General features: G+C 40.9%; 1 protein-coding gene across 2 annotated transcripts in view; it reads right to left on the reverse strand.

Annotated features, from left to right (window-relative positions):
• kif26ba (kinesin family member 26Ba) overlaps positions 1–26,022 on the reverse strand; it is a 98,465-nt gene that overhangs the window by 26,473 nt on the left and 45,970 nt on the right. For both annotated transcript variants that reach the window (XM_035955525.2, XM_023286426.3), the window contains exons 5-8: positions 20,888–21,095; positions 5,320–5,535; positions 3,929–4,022; positions 196–341 (exon numbers count right to left, since the gene is read on the reverse strand). In XM_035955525.2, coding sequence (XP_035811418.2) covers positions 196–341; positions 3,929–4,022; positions 5,320–5,535; positions 20,888–21,095 — 664 coding nt within the window. The remainder of the gene's footprint in view (positions 1–195; positions 342–3,928; positions 4,023–5,319; positions 5,536–20,887; positions 21,096–26,022) is intronic.

Below are 26,022 nucleotides of genomic sequence, written 5' to 3' on the forward strand. Positions count from 1 at the left end.
ATAATGCCAAGTAAACAAAAAAATATGACCATTATAGGACACTGATGTCAGACTCTACACTGCCGGTACAACAGCCACAATGATTTGGAAAAGAGACTGTCAGTAGCCTCATTTATCAGATGTCTGTATCAGCCATGGCACCTGTTTGACTCTGCGGGGAACGTTTCAAATCGAGGTTTCATTTCTAGCACTGACCTCGACAGCGGAGACGCGAACAGAGAAACGTGCTCCTGTTTTCTCTTTCCTCTCATTGATGAGCTTAAATAGCCAGGAGATAGCGCAGGGGATTATACCCAGAGTCTGGAGAGAGTCGTCCCGGCCAATCATTGTGTAGGATTTACCTGCATGACAGACACACAGACAGACAAAACAGAGGAAGAGTGAACAAAAAAAAGATGGAAATCTATCAAAAAAAAAGGAGTATCATCAAAAACACTCATAGAAAAAAAATCATATGAATAGATGCATTTGTGTGTGAGTGTGTGAACATGCGAGTGCACGTGAGGCCTCTGGGTGTGCCCCTTTCAGTCACAAGACGATGATTATCCCACACCTGCTCTGTCTGTCAGAAGTTGGAGATCAAACATACACAAAGCCATATGCCACACCCAACAATCACGCTGACATGAGCACTTACACGAAAAGCAGAGGACATCAAAAGCCTGACTGCTCTGATGCAGAGCAGAGAAAAGTGTCTGATTTGTTCTGAGGAAGGATGGAGGGAAGGATGTCAGCTGCAGTGTAGCTTTACATTGTTCTCCCTTAAGGTTTCCTTCAGCATCTAGACTTGGCATCAAACCAAAGATGCATTCTGTGATTTGTCACAAAACGTGCTAAAAACTGGAGGCGATAGAAGACACTCAACAAAAAGGGCATATTAGTGACTGAGAAAAGCCTGTATGATTGTTTCTGTGGCGCTGAAATAAAACCAAAGTGCTCCTAAATAAATGGTAAAGAATTCATTTAATGTTTGAATCAGCTGTCTAAAAATAGGTCCCTTAAAACAACACTGGGCCATTTACTTTGATTTATCTGATTTTCCATTTAATTTCTTTTCATTTAACAAGCCAGATGGATTCTCTCAGTCGTAATGGCGCGATGTGGCACCACAACCACAGATCAACTCAACAACCTTCCTTCCTCTTACTTGCTTCTCAAGGTTGTTTGTACAGAGTCTTGAAGTGCACAACTATGTGAGCATATCTGTGGCTCTACAATGTTTCCCTCTGCTCTGACCACTGCAGGCTGTCAAATCATGGTCATCTCGCTGACTGCTCCACTGACTAACACAATGCTGCAACACAGTGACACTACAGGCAATACAGCAGTGCTAGTGTGTCCAGGTCTGTCCAGATGATGTATATTCCTGGTAATTGGTCTCATCAAGCCAAGAAATCGATGCTGTCGTAGAGAAAGTGAACAGGGTGAGAAGGTGTGAGTGTAAAACAGATTCGCATTATGAGTTCAAATATATGCATACATGAGCTTACACACACACACACACACACACACACACACACACACACACACAGACACACACACACACACACACACACACAGACACACATATACCTCATCATTACAAAAAAATTATCCACACACAACCAATAATCTAATATGTATGACAAAATCCCTCAGATATGAGGATTCAATTACATTCCTGAAGTTTCTCTGTTTCTTACAGGATCATTTGGACTTTTACTTAATTTTTCTCGTTCGATGAAAACCTTTTTGCTCATTGTGAAAATGTGCACGAGTGTGTTCATGTGCAGACTTGCCTGCGTCTGACTCCCCATATGTGTCTACAGCCAAGGGCCACAGAGCCGAAGATAAATGCTCATTGTGTTACTATACCCATTTTAATTAGAAAAAAGGTAATGCCGTTATAATGTAGCCTCATTAAGAACCATGGCCTTAGGTGAGATAGATCACAAAGAATTATCACATCTGCTGCAGGAGCAGCAGCAGGAGCCATTTAGGCTGAAACAAGCAAGGTCATAGGATTAATATAACGATGAAACTGAATGAGAAATCCATCAAAGAGAGTTTGCTCTTTAAATCATGTTAAAGTCTTGCGGTACCATTAACACAGTCAAGCAGTGGCAATAAGAAGGCATGTTAGAGATATTAGTTCCAGTCATTGTCATGTTGTACAGGATGAGTCATCACTATGAGTCATTACACAGTCTGTGTTTTCATGTGTCAATATTCAGCAGCTGAATGAAAACATGTAAACATGGTGAAATGTGAAACATTGATCTAGACAGGTTGTGTGAAGTGTGCAGTGCACCATTTGGGGTTTGTGTCCTGGGACACTGTGGTGATTAAATGTGCATCTGTCTGTTTGATCTGTCTTACGTGCATCTATTGGATAAAGTGGGGGACAGCTTGTGCTCTTGGGCCACTCTGCAGTATTTTGGTTGAACATGTAAGACCTAAAGGGCCTGTTTATTACATGCTGGATCTTATTTTTATATTTCACATCTTATCATTTTCCCTGTGCTTGGTGTACTTGCAGTGATTGTGTGCATTCATGGCTTTCCCAAGTAAAGAAGGATAACTAGCAGCATTTTTGTGCGCTTATTAGATTTTTTTAATGCCTCATTATTTGTTAGAGTACCGAGTCCCTATAGGAACAGTGACAGGCTGAGCAGCAAGTGTTGCATTGAAGCCACACCAAATCATTTTTTGAGCACTGAAAAAGTCACTGAAATGACATTTTGCATGATTGTGTGTGTGCGTGCGTGCGTGCGTGTGTGTGTGTGTGTGTGTGTGTGTTTATGGGACGTAGTATCACAGTATCTCATACAGTTTTTCTAAGGACATAAATGGAGGGTACTTGATGGGAAACAAGAGGAGAGAGAGCTGGAGAATGCAGTTGACAGTCACATCATTTCGAATATTCATCTATCATCATTTTTGGTTTTAAAACTGAGGTTTTCAGTGAATCTGTCAGTAAATCTTGTCTAATTGTGTAACTTTATTCTTGATTTCTGAGTTGGATTCCCATCATATTAGTCACAGATATTCACAGAAACCCCACAATAACAATTATAATTAAAACAGACCCAACTGCTCTTGCCCCATTCTCAGCGGTAGCACTAATGAGTTACTGTAACAGACAATAATCACAGCAAAAAATACAAAGAAAAGACCCAAGATGTGTACAAAAAATAAATAATAATAATAATAATTAGCTGCATGGGAGGAATTCATAATAGACTATTATTACTGATTCATAATAAATTTACAAATAACTATGGTACGGGACAAATTCTCTGCATATTGCCAAGGAAACAATGGTTTGTATGTTGGTCTTTTAATGAAATTTCATCACTGTTTAAAAGGCTGAGTCATTTCCTGCTGCACTGATGCATTTGTTCTCAGCTGAGCAGTTTGCGGGGACTAAGAAACTGCAGTCGGATGACTGAAGATCACAAAACAAAAAGGATAGTGCTGCTTGCATGTACGGGGATAAACACAACACGGTCTGACCCGGAGCTGAAGATCGAGAGTGTGTGTGTCTGTGTGTGTCTTTGTTTGTGCATGTCGGGGTTCAGACGTGTTGCAGTGAGGGGTCCTGCCCCTCTTTGAGACAGCTTCTCTAAAAAGCAGCTTCAAAAGGATTAGAGAGAGAAAAGGGGAGACAGAAACACAGACAGAGCAGACTGAGAAGAGCTTTCAGCTTCAGCAGACACTAATCCTCCTCTTTCTCTCTCTGATAGATGAGGACCAGTGGAGAGACGGCCGAGTGAAGGACCGACACACTGACGGTCAGACACACACAGGCTGAAGATGACTCACAAGACACACGTGTTCTGATTTTGTAGCCAGTGTGTGTGTGCGTGCGTGCGTGTGTGTGTGTGTGTGTGTGTGTGTGTGTGTGTGTGTGTGTGTGTGTGTGCCAGAGAGAGAGAGAGAGTTTTACCCAGCTTGGAGTGTCCAAAGCAGAAGACACATCCATCTGCTCCGTTCACCACCGACTGAATAACCTCAGCAACCGTTCCTGCGCACACCTCCGCCTAGCAACAGGCAGACAGAGAAGAAAGAGAACATGGGAAGAAGGCCAAGAAAATCAGATATACCTACACATATAGATATGCATGGACAATATTAATAACAGCCTTCTGGGTCCTATAATACGAAGCTAGTTCAACACAACCAGGATATCTTGTTATCTGGTTTCACTAAACCTAACAAGTAGTCACGTAAAGCAGGTGATCAACTCTATATGTTATCTCTATATATATTGTACCTATGAGCATGTTCATGAAAAGGGGCATTGTTGGCACCAGATGACCAGTCAGACTCATGGACAGGTTTTGAACTGCATATTTCCCACAACAACAATAAACTAAAGCTACACAGCAAGACAGATTGCGAATGCTTAGAGAATGCGTAACTGAATAGGCTTCTCAATGACTGCATCGTTAAAGCACAAGTAGATCTGACTATACCTACAATTATGTATTGCATTAAATGTGTTGCTTAGGTGTAGCCTATTCTTGTGTGTATGAGATAGTTTTAGTCTTATTTTCTTTCAGCTGCAACCTTGGCAGTGTTAAACAGTCTTGGGAGCAAGTAAAAAGTAAATACAAAAACATCCTTCAAACTGTTAAGTATGCTTACTGCAAATCTTAGATTAACAAGTACGAGGTTTTAGTGCTTTATCAGTTTCTGATTTAGGTTTATGACATTATAAAAAGGTCTATAAATCAACAAAATTGCTTTGAAATTGCTTGCAGTCAACAACACCAAAAAAATAATAAAGCAAGGAAGGGTAGAGTTCCCTCCACCGAGAGTCTCAGTAGCTCTTCTATCTATGCTTGACAAGGAAAGAAAATATTTTATTGTCTCAAAAATACCCTGTTTTATACACGTTGATCCATTATTTTCAACATAACCTGCTCTGGAGCAGGTTAGGTATGCAGCTTGAAAATGAATTACAATGGTGAAGTACTCCAGTAGAAAGTCAGAAGTCGCTAAACCCAAATCCTGCTTCATAGTACAGGTCTCTGGTGTGCAATAAAAGGCGTTTACACTTCAGTCAATATAGGAGCATATTTAAAAAAAAAAAAAAAACAAAACAGGCCGATGATGCACAGTATGGATCATAATTCAGTGGCTGTTTATATGTTTTTTGTGCAATATTTTTAATTGTAAAATGTCACCGAAAAAAGACCTAAGTAAAGTATCTCAAACTTGGACTTAAGTAGAGTACTTGAGTAAATGCACTACGTCACATTTACTCACGGCATGCAAGTTTTTTTATTAAAATCACATTCAAATCCTGTCTGTTTTCAACATTTTTTCTCTTACTTGTGATGCATCAGGAGGGAATGCGGCATCAAAGGTGAACATCTTTGGAGGGACCTGATTGGCTCCTACTCTCTTCTGAGAAGCAGCACTTGGAGTCTGATTTGCTGAAGGGTCCATGATGGTGATTTGTTTCTTCCTGGGATCCACTTTCAGGAAGGAGCTGGACTCTGCTGCGTCAGACTGAGACACTGGGCAGACACGCACCATCACTTTCACCTGAGGTGGGTAAGATACAGAAAACAGATGTTTAGATACTGCTGCCATCCATCCATCCATCCATCCATCCATCCATCCATCCATTATCTTTACTCGGCTTAATCCTCATTAGGGTCGTTCGGGGCTGGAATATATCACAACTGACTTAAGGTGAAGGCAGAGGACACCCTGAACAGGTCACCAGTCTGTCGCAGGGTTACACATAGAGACAAAAAATCACACTCACATTCACATGTGACTTAGAGTTACCAATTAACCTCAGCATGTTTTTGGACTGTGGGAGGAAGCCTGAGTACCCAGAGAAAACTTACGCATGCCCAGGGCACAGACAGAACGTACAAACCCCACACACAAAGATCCCAGGACCAGGCCGGGACACGAGGGGATCTTCTAGCTGTAAGACAACACTGCTAACTATCGAGCCACAAATGCAACATTGTCCCTCAAAATGTGGTACAAAGGTTCCAAATACAATCCAGATTCACTTGCACTGGCCTGTCTGGGCATTTTTCTTCACAGTGAAATGTCTTATCTGATATCTAACAAACCACAAAAGCAAGAAACTCAATAACAGGCACAGAAGCAAGTTTTTAAACTAAAAGTTTGCAAGACACTTTTTAAAACTTTATCAATGTCTTTGCGGTTCCTCAGAGATCCCTCGTCTGTGAAACAAAGTGTCTGGCACTCTTCTGTTAAGTGTTAGGTTCCTCTCCTGCTGATTCTTCTGCACTTTTAAACCACTGAGAAAGTCTACCCAACTTTAAAACCACGAACAGACTTTATATTTCTGTGAAGGACTGTTGCTGGAAGGCATCTGCCTGCACCTTGGCCGCAACAAATCACTCCCAAAGAGCCACAAAATTCAGCTTTTTGGTTCTGCACTTACATGATTGTGTACTCTCTCTCCCTCTCACCACCTTTCTCACCCTGCTTCTACCTCCCTCATCACCTTCTCCTCCTTTACCGCTCACTCTTTGGTTATCGCTTCCTCCCCGTATCCTAAATCCCTTCCTTTCTTCCGGTAGTCTCCCCTCCTCTCTACTTTCAGCTCACTGGCACACATCAAAAGCCTGACTTGCAAGAATCCTATTTTAGTTTTCTCTCCTCCTCTCACTCTTCCTTCCCTCCCACTCCTGTCACAAAGTGTTAGCAGCCGCAATTTACCGCCTGACAGCTGCTCTTGTTTTCTTTGATATCAGCGGGAGCGAAACGCTGCGTCATCGACTTGGAATGAGTTCCAGAACATTTTAACATATAAACAACCTTTTTTCTCTGTTAGTTAAAAGATGTGTTAAAGTTGGAGATACTTTCGAGCACTTCGTTGTTGCTCTCTTTCTCCTCCTTCTGCTCTGAGGTGAATTAGTCTTTGTCTCTCTTGCAAGTTTGATCTCTCCCTGCCTATATCCTTCTGTGATTCAGACCATCTTTCTTCCTCTTTCAATGTTAGTCACTAACTCTTGCTTCCTGATACCCATTGCAGGATTATCCAGAGGATCTACACCATGTTTCCTTTCTGACAGTTGGGAGGGAGGCTTGGCTGAAACAGATGACTGTCACTGACTGTCAGGTAAAGTGAGTACTTTATGATTCAGTCTTAAGCACACCAACTGTCTCAGGGACTGATATGAACCGCCCCGATTATAAAACACATTTGATATTTACACTGTGACACTGGATGGATTCTGAAATGTGTGGGCAAAGCAATAAAGAAACTGAATGTGTTGAGGAGTTATACTCCCGACTTTGAAGACAGATTTCTGTCATCTTCAGTTTCTCCTTACACCTTTGCACATCGTCTAACATCGATTCAAATAAGACAGTTGCCATGTGGCCTCTCTGTGTTCTCGTCTTAAGTGTTAATATTTCATGCGATTCTGTAGAAGTTTTTTGACACATCTGTACTCTTTTCACTGCACTGGAGCTATAGCCGGTGTTACAAATTGCCAATATCTCAGACTTGGACTTGGAGTTGAAGGCTGATGTAAATATTTTTCCCACTCAGCTTGTAATTACAGTCTAAACAATATGACATCAATGCGACATAAGGTGTGACAGATGAAAAGAGCTGAATGGAGCAAACAGCAAAGCAGATGATGGTATACAAAGCACTGGCTGACAGGCAGAAGATATGCAATTACATTCTTGACAGAAACGGCATGAATGCATCATCAGTTTTGGCCTCTGTGAGACACAACTGGGGAGGAGCTGCAGGTTCAGAATTGAATCTTTTGTACAGATCATACATAATATGCAATCCTGACTCTGCATGCCTGTCTGCAGGGCATGCTGGGAGAGGCTCTAGAATTCTAAATCCCAAAAAGGACAAGTGCGAAGTCCTATACTTTGATTTTAAAAGACTAAAATTGTGCCAACATGACCAGACCTCATAGTGTGCGATGACAGCAGGAACAAAATTAAGTGAAATCTGTTTTTATGTCTCATACCAAGTTGTTTCTAAAGAATGGAGGATTTTATGTCTGCAAGATGCAGAGGTGAAGGGCAGATGAAAAAGACTACTGTGTTTATGTGGCTCCCAAGAGCAGAAAAGAGAGAGTTTTGTCTGTTAGTGCTTGTTAGCATAGATGAATCATCGTCTAAAGTGCGCTTTCTGTTCAACTCAACCTTGGGATTACGCATGACACAGTAATTCAAAAACACTCCAAACCACACTGCATTCAGATGAGTAACAGAAATAAATAATCAATAGAATAAAAGAAGGGTTGTTAGAGAATTAAACTATATGGATCTGTACTTATAGCTCCATTAGCTGTGAACAAGGATACGATCATAAATAAAAGTTGGCTGTAAGTTTAACAACTTTATTGCTCAATGAAATGTCCCTCACCACATTGCTGAGCTCTGAAATAAAATCACTGCTAAAGTAAATGAAGCAAATTTAAGATAAAGACATTTAAAAATCAGTGCCATTTTTTGTTGTAAATTATTTGCTTTCAATTATTTCATGGCCCAGGGGCAAAAAGCCAAAAATACCCAGAACAAGATCATGTTCCATTGAGCAAACTCACCTTGGATAAATGTTCTATAAAAAATGCAGGGTAGGAGCCAGCTAGTAGCTAATATAATGCCATGTAAAAAGCACAAAGGGAAATAATATTCTAAAAGCTCTTGCTGTGTTGCTGTTTATATGCACTCTATATTTCTCTCCCAGTCTATCTGTCACATACACACACCTGATACAACACATTAACAGGCTTTCCTTTGGTTGCATCATTAAATGACCACAGGCCATTTTAGATGGTTGGTTCAATAACTTCTGTGACTAAGTGTGTATAGGAGCATTTGTGTTAATGTGTTTCTCAGATGAAGGTGGCTCTGTGTATGTGTGTGTGTGTGTATGATCTTAAAAATGTGTCTATAGATGAGGGTGCAAGTTCAACTGAGATGCTACTTCAAAACAATAAACGTGTAACCTTGATGACCCAAGAAACTCAGCATACTAAGGCTTAATGTCAGGTCAAGAGTTTGTTACAAAAAATACCACTAAATACGCATAACACTACACAGACACACACCTACACACTGACTGATTCAGTGCTGGGCCCTCTCCTGACCCCAATAAAAGAGCCCATCACATCAGTAAGAGCCTGGAGGGAAAGATTTTACCGTTGCACGCTTTACAAGGCGTAACTCATAAAGTCTTACCCCCCTGAGAGCCATTTCCTCCTCATGTCCGTGAGTGAGTGTGTGTGTGTGTGTGTGTGTGTGTGTGTGTGTGTGCATGCATGCGTGTGTGTGTGTGTGTGTGTGTGTGTGTGTGTGCATGCATGCGTGTGTGTGTGTGTGTGTGTGCGTGTGTGTGTGTGTGTGTGTGTGTGTGTGTGTGTGTGTGTGTGTGTGTGTGTGTGTGTGTGTGTGTGTGGGTGTGTGCGTGTGTGTGTGTGATCAAGGTATAAATGGGGCTGCAATGCTATTCCATGTCCGTTTCTCAAAACACAGTGTGTATGAGAAATGGCTAGAGTCATATCGGGGGTCATTAACCTCCGGTTTCTTCTTTTCAAACTCTGTGATGATGACCACCTACCAACAACAGAGGAACTGATGCATCAGCACAGTCACACTAGTTTTAATCGATATCATGCTTTGCTCTGACTGAGCAATTACAAATAAATATTTGTTATGATGTGATAATATATGATATAATAACATATGGCAATTTTTTTGTGCTCCAATCAATCAAATTTTGTCCTTCACTAGCTTTATTTTCCACATTAAAAAAATACATAAATATCATTAAACAACATAAGAAAGATCAGCTTTTGGTTCTGACTGGGTCCGTTCTGTGTTTAATTTACACCAGCATAATGAATGAAATGAACACTGGGTTTGGAAATTTCATAGTCTATTTTTTAACATCACAAATGGATAATTTTGCTTACATTTTATTTTTGTAATGTCACATTGGATTTGGGATGACACGATAGTGCATTGCCCACCACTGTCACCTCTTAGCATGAAGGTCCTTTGTTTGAACTTGCTGTCACTGGGGAATTTGTATTGTCTTTCTGTCCCTGTCCAGTTTCCTCCCACAGCTCAAAGACATGCATAGATTAAGTGGCTGTAGGTGTAAGTGTTGGACCTGCGATGGATATTCATGTTCAGGATGTGTCCTGCTTCTCACCCAGTGTCACCTGGGATTAGTTCAGCCCTCTGTGATCCTTCTACTGGATGGAAGGACAACACGTGTTTTTGCATCAGAATTTAACTTTTGAACAAACGCAAAAAAGTTAAAAGGGTGTTTTCCTTGCCACTGTCGCCTTTTGGCTTGCTCTGGGGGTCAGGCATATGGGTTCTGTAAAGCGTCTCGAGACAATTTGACTGTAATTGGCGCTATATAAATAAAATTGAATTGAATTGAAAATTGAAAAAAAAACCCAATCATTATTCTGATTTTGCATTTCTGTGTTTTATGCATGTGGTTAAACTGTACCATTACCATCTTGGGGAGTAGTGTACACCAATGGAGTTATTGGACCATTTTATGCATGAAATATGTGATATGTTGGACCCCCGGGTAGCTCAACAGGTTGGGCGGGTGACACATAAACAGGAGTTATAATCAATGATGTAGCAACAATAGCTTGATTCCAGCTCACAGCCCTTTGTTGCAGGTCTTCCCCCCATTCTTCTCCCTACTTTCCTGTCTGCCTTTCTACTAACCTGTCAAATAAAGCCAACAAAAGGCCAAACAAAATTACTTTAAATATGTAATATGTTAGGCCATAATAAATGCTATATACAATATATTGCCTGTAAATCTTTCAATTTATTTCGTATTTGAATACTGCCATTCCATGTTTAATCTGAACAACAACATTTATAACAATATGTTGGCCTATGAGTAATGTATGTCCCCAAACCCTACATAAATGGGGCAGCCAGTAAATGATTACATTGTCAGGTGTGTTACATAAATCAGTTGTGTCACTGGATGTGTGGCTGGGTGTAGACTCCCCCGAGCACTAGTGGTACAAGCACAAAATACAAAAATGGAAAAAAATGAAAGGATTTGAATGATTTCTTTTTTTTTGTCTAAAGATGTAATTCTGAGGTAACAACCTACACAAGAACAGCTAAAAAATTACAGAGAGGCACCCATTTTTTGTGACTTTTTCCATTTGAAACCCATTTTTTTTCTGATACATTCTGATGCTGAAAATTGATCAAAGAACTGCAAAGTGTTAAAATGGATCTGACAGCATCATCGGGGCTCAACAGTCAGTCGAAGAACTTTAGGCTTGAGTTGAGATCTGTTGTGGCATTGTACGTATGTTTTATCAAACACACACCCACAACATTCTCAGAGGATCCTCGGCCTAGTTCCACCGTTGAATCGATAAATGTGGCAAAGTGCTGCAGCCAATACAGCGTTTGCAGGAGGAACACAAAGCTAATGGGCTCTTTGTTCTGCTTAATGAATAAGCAGGATGAGAATGAAAGATGCAGTGATGCTTATTTCAGAATAAACAGGTATCTAATAACTCTCCAGAGTTACCTAACACCGACTCTCACACTGTCCAGGTCCCTTCATATCCCATCAACCATCTCTTCATGTCTTGTTTCCCGCCTCAAAATGCTCTTTCCACACTGTTCTCTCTGCTTCCCACTTTTACAACACATGTACAGACTCTCCCCTCCTCAATCTCTCTTTGTGTGTGTGAAAAAAAAAACATATTGCTCGATATCAGTGTCCACCCACTCCATTCCCTCCATTCTCTCTTTGCCTCATCTCTCTCCTGTCCTTGTCTCACTTCCTTTCCCTTCCTCAGAACAAATGATCAGACAAATCACAGCCTTCTCCTATTATCCAGTTCTATGCTTTCCTCTCACACTTCACGCTGCACTGAATTCTGATGTGAAGCTGAAACAGAGAGGGAAGTGAGTTTTTTTCACTTTTTTTTATATAGGTGAATATTGAATTTCTAACTCCCTTGATATCTGTGTAATATGAGTGCATGTGTGTATGATTCCTATTTTCCACAAAACATTTTCTATGCTTGTTATAACCACTGATTATGTGATAGCAGCATTGGGGTTAATTTTCAAGCTCAAGGATAAATAGTTTTGATTTTTTTTTTTATTAAGAAAATGCCCTCATCACTAATACACAATCTTCGAAATGGATCTCTCTCTATTTCCACTTTAGACACAATACTCAGGCACAATGAAGCCTTTGAGCCAATTTGAGTAAAGGAATTCAGCTAAACAGAAACGACCAACCCTGAGCTGGGAGAAGACAGTTCGATAGTTCCTCACAGCAGTGCTTCATCGCTATTGGCTGGAAAATCAATAAGAGACTGAGACTGAGCTCTAATTGGTTCCCAAAGACTGCAGAAACACATATGTGGAAACACATGTACAGAGAGATAGATACAAATACCATATGGGAATAGCAAATTCAGGCTTTAGATCAATTCTAATTTTACCTGATTTATTCATTCCAGCTCTACAAACAGTAGCATAAAATCTCTGGTCTCAGTTGGATGTAACACAGAGCTCTTACAACTCTAAGGATTGCATTTGTGAATAATTTGAGCTTCAGTATAAAAAGATCTCGAGTCAAATATCATTGCAATGTAACTTTGGGTAATACATCACCTGGACAATCCAAGTTAGTGCAAACTAACAAAATCAAATGTGCAATCAAATGTCATATGTAAATTTGTTCTGACTGACATTACTGAAACCCTCACACAGTGTGTAACTCTAGAGAATCAGGCTGCTGAGCCCCACTGCTGGTGACTCATTCCTTCATTATGAGGAACAAGGACACTGTAGTTTATTCAGAGTCAGTCACACTCATGCCCTCCTCAAGAAATGCATAAATATTCATACCTAATTTGCACAAATCTGAGGGTAAAGCAATTCTTTATGATACAGTTTTGGAAAAGTACAGAGTATTTTTTTAAGGATCTATAGATCTGTGCTCCACTGTAAGATTAGCAAATTGTATAGGACAAGATGGGGTCTGTAACCACAGTTACACAGAGGAAGCACTGGGAAGTCAGGCAGTATTTAGAGATGGACTAACACAGTGTTGGTTTTGGTCTTTTTATGTGATTTGTTGACAGTAGGAGAGATGCAAAAGCCATGATTAACACCTTCCCAGACATTGCTTTTCAGTTGAAAGAAATGTACAAGAAGCTGGTGATATCCGTCCCTCCATCCATCATCTATACGCTGCTTGATCCTCGTTAGGGTCGCGGGGGTGCTGGAGTCTATCCCAGCTGACTTGGGGCGAAGGCAGGGGACACCCTGGACAGGTCACCAGTCCATCACAGGGCCACATATACATACAAACAATCAAACTCACATTCACATCTACGGGCAATTTAGAATCATCAGTAACCTCAGCATATTTTAGGAAGCCGGAGTACCTGGAGAAAACCCACGTGTGCACAGCTAGAACATGCAAACTCCATGCAGAAAGATCCCAGGAAGGCCAGGATGCAAACCAGGGATCTTCTCACTGCAAGGCAAAAGTGCTAACCACTACGCCACTACGCCAGCTGGTGATATGTTATAGTAAATTAATACAAATCTGGATATTGTTATTGGACTGCAAAACCAAGTGGGACCTAATTGTGAGCTGTGTAAGGGATCTCATTTGGTGAAAATCAGTATTTTTTACCTTGTTAAGGATCATACTGTATGTCCATATGGTGTTTTTAGTATATGCTAGAAGACATACCATGATCAAAATAAGCTTTCAGCACCACCGCTGAGCATTTCCACCTTGAAACTGCAGTGTACCAGTGACAGTCTCAAAAGCAAAGATTCAGACTTTCAGGGTTTAATTAGCAAAAAACACCAGAAACAAGTCTTGTTAGCTTGCAAGATGGGGCTTCCTGTATCATTTTTCTTTTGCTTTGTTTGTTTATTTATTATCTCACGCTTTGAAATCTGTGACTGAATTACTCCAATATAACATGTTGATATTGTGTAGCGGAGAGCAGTTTTACAGTGTTTGAGCAGATTCATTGGCGAGCTGGTGTGCTCAATTTGCAGCGAGGGGGAAGGACTGAGTGGCGAGAGAGTCAAGGAATTCATAGATCTGTACATTCTAGACAAAGCAATGATGGAGAGTTTCATCAAAGACATTTTAAAACAGAAAGGGATTATTTTGATGATAAAAAGATTTATAACTCTGATATACAGGGGCGAGTTTTAAAGGATTTAATCAAGAACCAGAGAACAATTTTAATCCGACATTGGTCCAGACTGTGAAAATTTACACATAAAATAAGTATACTAGCTACCAACCATCAGGTTTACCTTTAAACAAGTAAAACCGCAGATTTTACATGCAAATTGCAAAAAACTGCATTCATCTAATATGTTGAGTATCAAGAATTTCTCAATATAAATTGATCAGTCCAGAGTAAAATTAATGTTTCTGATTGGAGAAAAGAATTACCTGGCTGGCTCTTCTGTCTATTGTGAAATTCAAAGCATGTCAATTTAATTTATATAGCCCCGAGAGAGTCGTACACATGCAAGCAAAACGCCCATGTGAGCACTGTGTTTGTGTGTGTGTGTGTGTGTGTGTGTGTGTGTGTGTGTGTGTGTGTGTGTGTGTGTGTGTGTGTGTGTGTGTGTGTGTGTGTGTGTGTGTGTGTGTGTGTGTGTGTGTGGTGGTCACATGCTCCAGGCCTGCCAATACCGACTGCATTAATATTTCAGCTACGAGGTGGAACAAAGTGGCTACTGTACTGGTTTCCCATAACAGACTCACTCACTCATTTAGATACAAGACACACAGACACACCAGACTGGCATGAAGTCACACAAATGCCCGTGGAAAATGCTCTTGCACATGTTCACTCATGACACAGACGCACACAGCTTATGGCCTGAGAGGGATCGTAGCTGCTATTAAAAATTGATTAGCTGTCATACTATCATTTTCCCCCAAGGTCAAGTCGCAATCTGTGAGTGTGCATGTGTGCAAAATGCTGGCTGCAGAGATGAAAGAGGAGGAGGAATAAAAAGGCTCCCGTAGTTCTTCATTGTCATTCAAATGTGGAGAAGAGCAGAGACTGAAGAGATATAAGAGATGGAGAGTTAAGACTGATCCATCCACTAGATAAGAGAGATGAGCTGAAGATAGCTTATAGAGGGGAGAGGAGAAGACAGGAGAAAGAGCCCCATATTAGCTTTCATAACGTTTCTAATAATATTTCCCATCCGTCTACAGATATGATAAACTGCATGTAGATCAGGTGTGATATAGACCTGCGAATGAAGTGCAGCAGGGAGCTTGAAAGGAGAGGTAAGCCCCGGGGCAACTGTGACATGCTCATGTAGTTCCAACCTGGGAGCGTCTGTGAGGCTGCATCAAGGCGCAGCGGGGCTTTAAAAGCTGCTAGCATGGCTAAAGAAACAGGTAAAGCTGCAATCTTACACATGATATCATACAAATATATCACTATGAATCAATTGTAAAAAGAAAAAAATGGTCAAATTTTGTCTAAGTTAACATATTTGTTTTTGTCAAATTAAATGACAGTCAGTAGATGCTGTGTGGACAAGGAGAACAAATTATAATTCAATAATTTAGCAATCATACCATCATCACCTTATCTTAGCTCACTCACTAAAATCAGTTGGTTATATCAGTGAAGTCTAACATGACCCCTATGGCTAATAAAACCCATTTTGAACTCAATTATTTAAGATGCATAGAAAGCAATTAAAATCTTCTTAGTGCGACTTATCTTTCTGAATTATAGATGAAGACCTTTTTTTTCAGTCACTGAAATCCTGTGTATTTTTCATATCTTTTCATTTTTATCTGAGATTTGTAACGGTACAGATGGTTTGCAAAGTGATAATACATACACAGTTTATTTTCCCCAACTGACACACATCTCCTCTTGTCAGTGGACTGAATGAAAGGCTCCCTACTGGCTGATTTGATTACAGTGAGACGGAGCTCAGCAACAACATGCAGCGGAGCACCATGTATAGAAATAACAGAGGGGAATCTGAGATGCAGACGCCACTCCAACACATCCACCAAGGGATTCTGATTAATCTGACATCCCTACAGATGGAACCAGGCAGAACTCGCTCACTCTCTCGCTCTGTGTAACACACACACACAGCAGCAGCAGCAGCATGTCTGACCTGTGCAGGTTGATTTCCCCTGGCTTTATGTGTGACGTCTCAATCTGTTTTCTGCCGTATTAACATGGGGGAGAACACTAACCCCCCATCACACTCACAGACAAGCCCATGTATTCTACAGGATGTATCGTACACAGTTTCACCAGGGGCTTTGCTGCTTTCCTTACAGCTACACTATAATCCCATGAATTTGTGAGCATGCGAGCCTGTGTGTGAGCGTGAATGTGTGCAAATGCCATTTCAGCAGGGAGCCGACCCCCACCGCAGGTGACATTTTTACTGGAGAAATGTCACCACAGCCATTTTCTTCCCATATGTTTGTGTGAGCGTGCGTGTGTGAATGTGTGTGTGTGTGTGTGTGTGTGTGTGTGTGTGTGTGTGTGTGTGTGTGTGTGTGTGTGTGTGTGTGTGTGTGTGTGTGTGTGTGTTTGGATTAGGAAACCAGCTCTGTCTAAATGCCAAAGTTCATTTCGTTAACAAGCATACCTTTACACTTTAATCTATACAAAAACGGATATGTAAAAACAATGAGCTGTGGTTTAACAGAATGCTGTAGTTCACATGATTCTTGTTTGGGAGCCAAGGTCCTTTCCTTTCCTAAGCTAAGCTAACCATCTTCTGGATCATATTCAGTGAGCAGATATGAGGTTGGTAATGATAGTCACAGTGGATTCAGGCTGCCAGCAGAGCAAAGCTGATACATGTCTTTATTGTAGTTGGACATTCTTTATCAAAGGTCCACCATAACACAGATCACACCAGACTATTGCTGTGAGGAGTCCACATGACTGTGAACACAGGGTAGGAGGTGTCTCAGAGTTGTAGCTGAGTTGAGTTGTAGCAGCGCATGTTGGTACACGTCTATTACAAGATCACAGAAAGTCAAATAATATAATGGGAGGGGAGAAAAGAGACTGCGTGAAGATGGTTATATGGTTTCTCTTTAGGGGTCGATAATGTAATCATTTGTTGTGAGTGTGTGAGGGCGCTTGTAAATATGTGAGTGTAAATCCGTCTCCTTGACAACTGAGAAGACATCTGTCATCTCCATATGGAGAGAACCAGAGTTGGAGACTCAAAGGAGAGACAAAGTGGAAAACGCAACACATTTAATAATCGGTTTGACAAAAAGACAAATAAAATGTGAAACACCACAACTGAGACTGGTGAGATAATAGAATTTTACTCATACTGCATGTCTCGTTCAAAATAACCAGATTTCTATCCATTTACCGTTGAAATTAAAGAAATTAATTTACTTTAACATTTAGAGAATGACAGATTTTTAGAATGGTTATTTGTTTGCAAGCAGATGGGAAGAAAGATGAAAGCAAAGATCATAAACCAGATCCAAAATGTAATACTGAGAGTTTTGATAATTCAGATCCAAGGCAATTTATTCAAATATTAGTAGCTGGGGATTTAATTCATTATATTACAGTAAATATTTTCTCAGTATTAAAAGGTTTTCTGACCGTCATTCTGGATTAATTTCACTAGTAGCATTTTACTACATCTCATTGCAAATGTAACAGAATTGGTATGAGAGCGTGGGTTTGGGTCTCATCTGGTGTTTAATATGAATGCCACACACATATTTTCACACATACTTAAATTACATAGTGATTGAGAGCCAAATGGTTGCAACACATGGCAGATACCCGGAGTGTCCCTGGTTCTAAACAAGCTTTTGTTGCCCCTCTGTCTTCCTTGGTTTCTATCTGCACTTTACTTTCAGTAACCGTTCAGTAAATGTGAAAAATGGGAAAAAAAACATTGCTCATGCTGTCACATATGTATGTAAATTTACCCACACATAAACTGGCTAATGAGAGGCCGTAGACAATATCTACACACCCAGTTGTTACACGGTTCACCCATGTGATACTCACACCTATGTGCACACGTACACAAAGCAGGACAAGTGGGGTCCCCTTCTTTCTCTGTGTGTGGTAATCGACACTGTTGTTTGATGTCTGTGTGATTTTGTCCTCTAAACTCATTCTTTTTCTAGCAGTGAGGACACACACACACACACATGCACACACACACAGAGTCAGTGAGCCTCTCACTCAAACTGTGGAGGAGGGGGCACTAAAAACTCATTACATGGACGATCAATATTGCACACACTTGAGAAGCAAGTGTGTGTGTGCCCCGCCTGCACCCACAGCACACACACACACACACACACACACACACACACACACACACACACACACACACACACAGGCGCACTCATGTTCCATCAACCGCTGGCAACGGTGACAGATGACTTTTGTCAGCCTGAGATGTGTTACCGTGGTAACCATTAGGTTACATTTTGGTATGGCGCAGCAAGACAGATGCACACACACACATTTATAAACCAGTAGACACATTTAGATAAAGTGGTCAAGGTCATGACAAAATACTACAGCTCAGTATTTTAGCACATTCCAGTACTTTGTGGAGTCAGTCAAGCGCCTGTCCAGTCATTGAATAAACCCCTTAAACTAAAATTCTACGTGTTACTGTTTTAAAGATCCACTTACTACGGGACACAACAACAACAACGTCCAGGATAGCGACCTAGCACATGAAAATTTCAAGTTTTGTCATGAATCTGGACTGTGCAGTAAGGCGACCCTGGTTTGGGTGGATTATTCCTTTTCCTGGCAGTGTTCGTCTCCCTGTTTGTTAGTGTTCCACCCAAACACATCTACCTGTCAGCATTTTGAGAGAACACTGAAGCTGCATCCTTCGCTTTGTTCCAACCAAGACAATTGTGATTGATTTAAAGAAATACAAACCAGCCAGTGTTCTTTATTCCCATAGCAGAATGGTAGTGCGATGCTGCAAGACCATTATGTACTCCAAAATGGACTGGCTAAGTGAGATAACATCTTTAGATGTTTGTTTTCTGTTGAAAATATATCCTTCCTACTTTAAAATGTCTGAGATGTAACTCCACATCATTGTTTCCTCTAGAATGTGCAGATCTATGAAGTCTCTGCCTCTCCTTCCCTGCCCCATCTCACTTATCGAGCACACCAGCTAACCCAATTCTGTTTAAGCACTGTACAACTCCTCTCTGTTACACAATGGATATGGAAAGCTCCATGCCACAAGCTAAGAAGATTGGGTTCTTTAGGGTTTGTTTTTTTTTTACAAATGAAACCACAAAAGTCTGAAACTGTCATCAGTACACTGTAGTTTTAAAGTGGATGTGCTAAACCATGGGGTCAAAAATTGGTCTTCTAGCATATAAAAACACACTATAAGGATATGTCAAGGTAAAAAACTTAAATTTAATAATCAAAAACAACTCTTCTTGGAACTCTGTCAAAATTAAATGACATACGCATCAATATATAGTCACTATTCTGATGTTTATATACTGATATATATATATATATATATATATATATATATATATATATATATATATATATATATTTGGAGGAATTTTTCATGTATGTGGTTCCAATACCACAAACATGGAGTTTTTCTATATAAAAGTAAACTTCATCAGGCTAGAAGATAAGATGACTTCTTCAAGATTCTGGATACCAGTTATAAGTTTACAAACCACATTTTGTCCCATGCACCAGTTTCAAAATGTCATGTTACCAACACCTGCTAATTTACCTGGCATTTATTTACTAAGTTTTCTTACGCTTAACTGGCTCCTGGATCCAGAGTTATTGAGTGGAAAATCAGATCTGGTAAGATGTTTTGAAGTATAGATCAATTTGTGTGGTAGCCAGTTTATTGCCACGAGGAATGTTTTTATGGAAGTGTTTGATATGAAATTGTGGTGTTTTGACTTGTGTTTTTTTTTTTTTTTTTGGTTTGATTTTAAAATAGGGTATGTGATGCTCCTCCCACTGTCTTGAAATTGGTCTTAGCTTGTCTAAGAGGGCAATCTGCAGACTGACATCTGAGGGTCTTCGGGTTATTCAGTTCATCTGGGGCTTTAAGGTTCTAAAAGCTGGCATATGTTATTACTTTGCCCCTTTTCCATCAACATGGCATCAACCTTCTTTTGTTTTTGTGTTCAACACATCCACATGGCACATATCCATTCACTGCTTGCATTGCTGATATTGCTGACTTTCATACCCCATTGTTAATTTAAACAAATCCCTCGCATGTACTCCCTATATGTCATTTTCTTTGAGTCAGTTTGTGACTCTAACCAAACTAAACATCGCTGATCTTAGCTATGCTACGAAGTCATAAAATGTTTGACTTGATTGTGGATTCATGTGTTGTGATCAGACAGTTTTGCTCTCAGAGTTGACATCTACAATAATAACTTTATACTAAACCAAGTGTCTCTGACAGATCTGCGCTGAGATGTTTGCTGTGGTAGATTACATTTCATAAGTGGAAAAACTACACAAGCTGACAAGCATCAAAAACAATGTGGCAGCAACAGATATTCTCAAAAACATCTTGGGGAGTCATGACATTGAGTAGGATCTAAATCATAACAACACCAGATACCAAAGATAGTGATACAAGACAACGAATATCCAAAAGAAGACTCCAAAGTACGCCCTCTATATGAACAAAGTGGCACATGCAAATTATTCACAATGCAATGCCACAAATACAAATGTACTCTACACATACAGGACTAAATGACACTTGTTTTGATTGTTTAGATTGGGTGCCAAACTAACCTGTCTGAAAACAGAGATAGAAGAATTCCTATTACCTTTCCAAGCCCAGGTGTATCTTTGATCTTGTTGGCTGCACGGAGGAGGCAGGGTGGAGCCGGAGGAGGGGCCATCAATAGGGCGGAGCTGAAGTTGGTGGGGAACAAATGTGGATCACATGATGGTGACGATGACGCCACCGGGGCTGTGACTGCCACCGTCTTCTGCTTCTTCTTCTTGGATGCTAAGTTCAACTTTTGTGCAGCTCTGACAGAGAGAAGCAGAGAAGAAGAAGAAATTACATCCCAGCTTAATTACATCCCTATACTTTACCGCAGTACAACCCTGGGAAATATGCTAATTGCAAATAGAAGTCAATTACACACCCTTCAACACACGCACACACTGAGACGCACGCGTACACATCGCTGTTTACATATGTACCAACATCTGGATGGGGAGTGGTTCATTTCCCTTCTTGCTACTCAATTCCCTGCGGCACTGAGCTCAAAAGGAGCCACCAAAATTATATTTATATATACTTCATCTTGCCTGCGTTCACATTCTCTTCGCTCCTCTCACTTTAACTTCAACTTCTAGATCTCACTTCTTTCTCTGCTCCCTCTGTTTTTGTTCTCTCCTTTCTCACTTCACCACAGCAGGTTCAGTCTGTCTGCTTGTCTCAGTACCACCGTACTTCACACCATTTTTAGTCTCTAACTTTTTTCCACCTTTTTATAACTTTCTTTCTTCCTTCCCCAGCAGAAATATTCCACATTTATGCAACAGACTGAATTTCTGCTTTAACCTACTTGAAAAATATTTTATAGAAAAGAGGAGACAGTTAACAAAAACTCCACCATTTTCCTCCCCCTCTATCCTTTTGTCTTCGTCAAGACAGTCATGGTCAAATCTAAGTGTCTTTCTACTTTACTGAAGCTTAAAAACATGCATATTTGCAGGTGTATGATGAGAATAATTATGTTTTGACAGTGTGTAGCTATCAATTGCTATCAAACTGTTATTTGTACAGAGGCTGTGCACAATAGCACTTCATAAACTAAATCTTTGTAAATTATACAATTTTTTTTTCTAAACCTAGTTTGTGTCACAATACTTTACTGGCTGTGGACAAAGACAAATGAGGTTAAGTGAGGGAAAACTAGTGAATCTGCGAGCAATAACTCAAGCAATAACAAAAAAAAAATTTCAATCTTCGATCTGTCACTTTATCTCCTTCTGTGGAATTTGAGAAGCCACAATTGAAACGGGCAGATTTCTTACCTTAACACGCAGCAGCAATATTAACAATACAATGAACTAAAAGAGCTCTAAAGCAGCTCTGGCAGGGATTCCTGCTCTGTTCTGCTTTAATCTGTCCTCACATATATTTCGAAGATTATAAAGAGAGAGAAAGAGAGAGACCTTGCGCCCTGACACACTCTCTGTCAAAGAGTCATATTCTCACACCATTGGCTTTCAATTAACTGCAGCAGGTTACAGAAATGAGAGCGAGGGAGAGAGTCAGCGAAAGGGGGAGAGAGAGAAACAGAGGAGTGGGGGAGGAAGAGAGATGTGGATTCAGTGACCCATGGAACGACGAAACATCTCACCATTTGACTAGCTCTCCCAGGAGATTTGTGTGCGAATCAGTGTGTGTGTATGTGCGTGCGTGTGTGTACGTGGCTGTGAATGTGTGCGCGAGTGCATGCTGTATGAAACAGGCCTCCACGAGAGGACTAATTGGTTTTTCACTGTGTGCAAGCTAAGCTTACATATTGCAGAAAATGCGTTCAAAAGCAATTACTAGTCTTCCTAGTATATCAATATAATGCTCAAAACCTCCAGATTATAGAAAACAGTTAGCCAGGTGAAGAATTTACTTAAACCTAATAATGGTATTATTCATTTTCTCCCTAAGGCAGAAGAAGAAGATTTTATTTTTAGATGTCTAAATTTAAATCTATCACTGAATTTTTATGGAACATAAAGAAGAGGCTGCTGCAGTGCTGCTGATGGGTGCAGGAGGAGACATGACAATGATAGATTCATGGACGGTTACTCTGCTGCTGGAGATTCTACTTGTAGCATGCACACTTTTTCCCGACCACTGCTCACAGCTCAGCATTTTTCCATTCTTCTGTACATATTCGCTCATTTATGAACTACCTGCTCATTGGGCAAAACATTTAAACGCCTTTTTTGTAATTGTGTTTATGATACATCCTTTAAATCTACACGCCACCTCAGTTTCATGAGTCAAGCTATGCATGTATTGATATGTGTGCATTGATACTATCAGCATCTTATTATTTATTATATTCACTCACCCTGACTGCTTTCATCTGTGGTGCAACTGAAGCGTGGTAGAGACACACACACACACACATGCACACACACACACACACACACACACACACACACACGCCACCTAACTGGTAGCGTTTAATGACAAGTGGCCAGGGATTTGGGATAAGTGGATCTATTCCAATCTAACCCTAAAGTGAAGGGTACTTGTTTTCCATCAATCAGCTCCATCTATCTATCCATCTGCTCTTCCTCTGTCCTTTCACCTCCTCCATTACCTTCATTCCTCCACTCTACTCTCCCCTTCACTTTACTCCTACTATTTCTATCCCTCTCGCTCCACACCCATCCTCATTGTGTCTCCTTTATTTTATTCTTCTCTGTAATTATTTTTTTTATCCTCCATCCTTTGCCGTCCCCCTTTGCCTTCCTCTCTGCCCTCCATACAGCCAGCCATCCGTCCCACCATCCATTCAGCCTTCCTTACATGTATTGATTTCCTCAGCCATCCCTGCCTCTCTTCTCTTCCTCTGTCCCTTCCAGAGACTTTTCTCTTGTTAAAAAGCAGCACAGGTCAGAAATTGCCCAGCTAGTAACATGCTGTTGTTTTCTTCTTCCTTTCACATAGCTACAAACTCTTTCACTTAAAACATACATACACACACACTCACACACAGACAACTGATTTATGGCTGCTGTCCCTGTGGCTGTGTTGTTGGTTCGGAAGCTAATTACATTCTATTTAGCAAAGAGTCAGTGGAGGGAGATACAGGCAGAGGCAGAGAGTGATGGTGTGTGTGTCAGAGTGTGTTTGTGTGTGGTGTGGGAGGTCAGTCAGACTGGCACAGACACAAGACTGACTTTTCTGACATTATCTATCGACAAGTAGACGTAGTGTACAATTGACACACTTCTTGCTGCCTGTTAAGACTCCAGCATGGAAGCTGCACTGTCATACAAGCAGGAATTATAAAGGATTAATACACCTTGTTTGACATAGAGTTATAATGGCCACGTGGTTCTTCTGAATCCTGAAATACACAATGCTAGTTGTTATGCTGCACATAACTGAGCTGGTCATTTGTTCGCCTGAAGGATATGTGCAGTAAAAAGCAGCAGCTTTACACCTTGTAAAATGTCTTTCCACTTTCTCATGAAATTCGTTTATAATGCAAGGTGGGAAATTGATGTTTACAAGCAGCCACTGCTCAAATGGATGGAATGAAATGCTAATACTGAAAACACTGGGACCACTTGACGAGCAAATGAGCTTCTTCCTCCACATGTCAAGATCAAAAACAACCACTTTCAATTACTGTTAAATGACACATGAGTAAATAAAATAATATATATCTTGTTAAGGTAATTTCTTCACCACTGACCACCTATTAAACCATCAACCCACCATTACAATGGGTGCCTAATTGGAGCTCAATTATCATTTGATGGAAAATTTCTTTCTCAAGAGAAGGCAGCAGTAGGTGAGCAGGAGCAGAAAAAGAGGCAGCCACCCCCAGTGTCGCTGCCATCCTGCATCCAAAATAACAATGCCTTCCCAATTTACCAATTCACATGGGACCTATTCATTTACTCAGCAACCCCCAGCAACACACACACACACACACACACACACACACACACACACACACACACATACTTGCACACAGCCAGCCAAATCCCCAAAGATCCAATCCTTGGAGCATGCGGTAAAAAATTCCTGCACTGATAGGAACTCCCTTCCCCCAGTGAGTAGGAGCATTCACACACAACAGCGTGTCTCTATCCTCCAGCCCAGCGTCCCCAGAGGGCCACTGCAGCACAAGGAAGACGTAGCGCTACTGTACGAGTGTGACATATTCACAGACAGATTGGTACTAATGAAAGATATTACTCACATGCACATTAGCAGAGGTAAAAGAAAGGTCAGCATGGAAACTGAGAAATTGTTGGAAAAAGGGGAGGAGAGAGGTATAAAAGAACATGCTATAAATGCGTGGGAGAAAGAGGAGAGCACAAGAGAAGGCAATTAAGTGAAAACAGGAGAGGAGAATGAAGCAGAGGTATGAGAGAGAGGATAGACAGAGGAGGATGAGGAGAAAGAATGAATGAGGGGGATCAGGTGAGAGGAGATGTGGTGTGCACAGGGATTTTGCTGTGTGCACACTGCGAGCAAAGGGGAGATTTTGTGTGTGCGTGTGTGTGTGCGTGTGTGTATGCGTGTGTGTGTATGTGTGTGTGATAAGAGTGTCTGCATGCAGTGCACGTCTGAGAGTAAAGACCAAGACAGGAATAGGATTTAGCAGCACTGCATGGCTGCATCCTCTGACCATAAACACTCACACACACACACACACACACACACATTACCAAGAACAAGCTGAAATCCTCGTAGACACAAATGGCAGGAAGTTTAGATGACCTGGGCATATGAAGTGTTGAACAGCAGAAACAACAGACACTAGCTGTGTTTCCATATAATTATCGGCTGAACTGACACTTAAGAGCCGGACACACGCAGAGACACATATCCACACTCAGTGACACCTGCACCATTAAACAAACCAGGCTCTTTCACTCACAGGGTTTCGTGCTCATAAATCGACCAAAGACAGCTGGCTGTACGTTTGGAATGTCAGCCAGATGTGTGTGTGTTTGTGTAAAATGGCCCTGATACCTGACAGTTCAGGGGGTCACAGAAAGAAAGCTGGAGAGAGAGAGCGTGTGCACATGTGTTTGCGTGTGTTCCCATACAATTTACGAGTTGCGCCTGGTTGCTGGAGGTTTGACAGACAGACAGCATTATGTCTGCTGGACTGAAGCCTGACAGGTATATATCAAAGACACACATGCACACACACACACACACACACACACACACACACACACA

This window comes from Amphiprion ocellaris, chromosome 1, assembly GCF_022539595.1.
Source record: "Amphiprion ocellaris isolate individual 3 ecotype Okinawa chromosome 1, ASM2253959v1, whole genome shotgun sequence".
Taxonomy (NCBI): Eukaryota; Metazoa; Chordata; class Actinopteri; family Pomacentridae; genus Amphiprion; species Amphiprion ocellaris.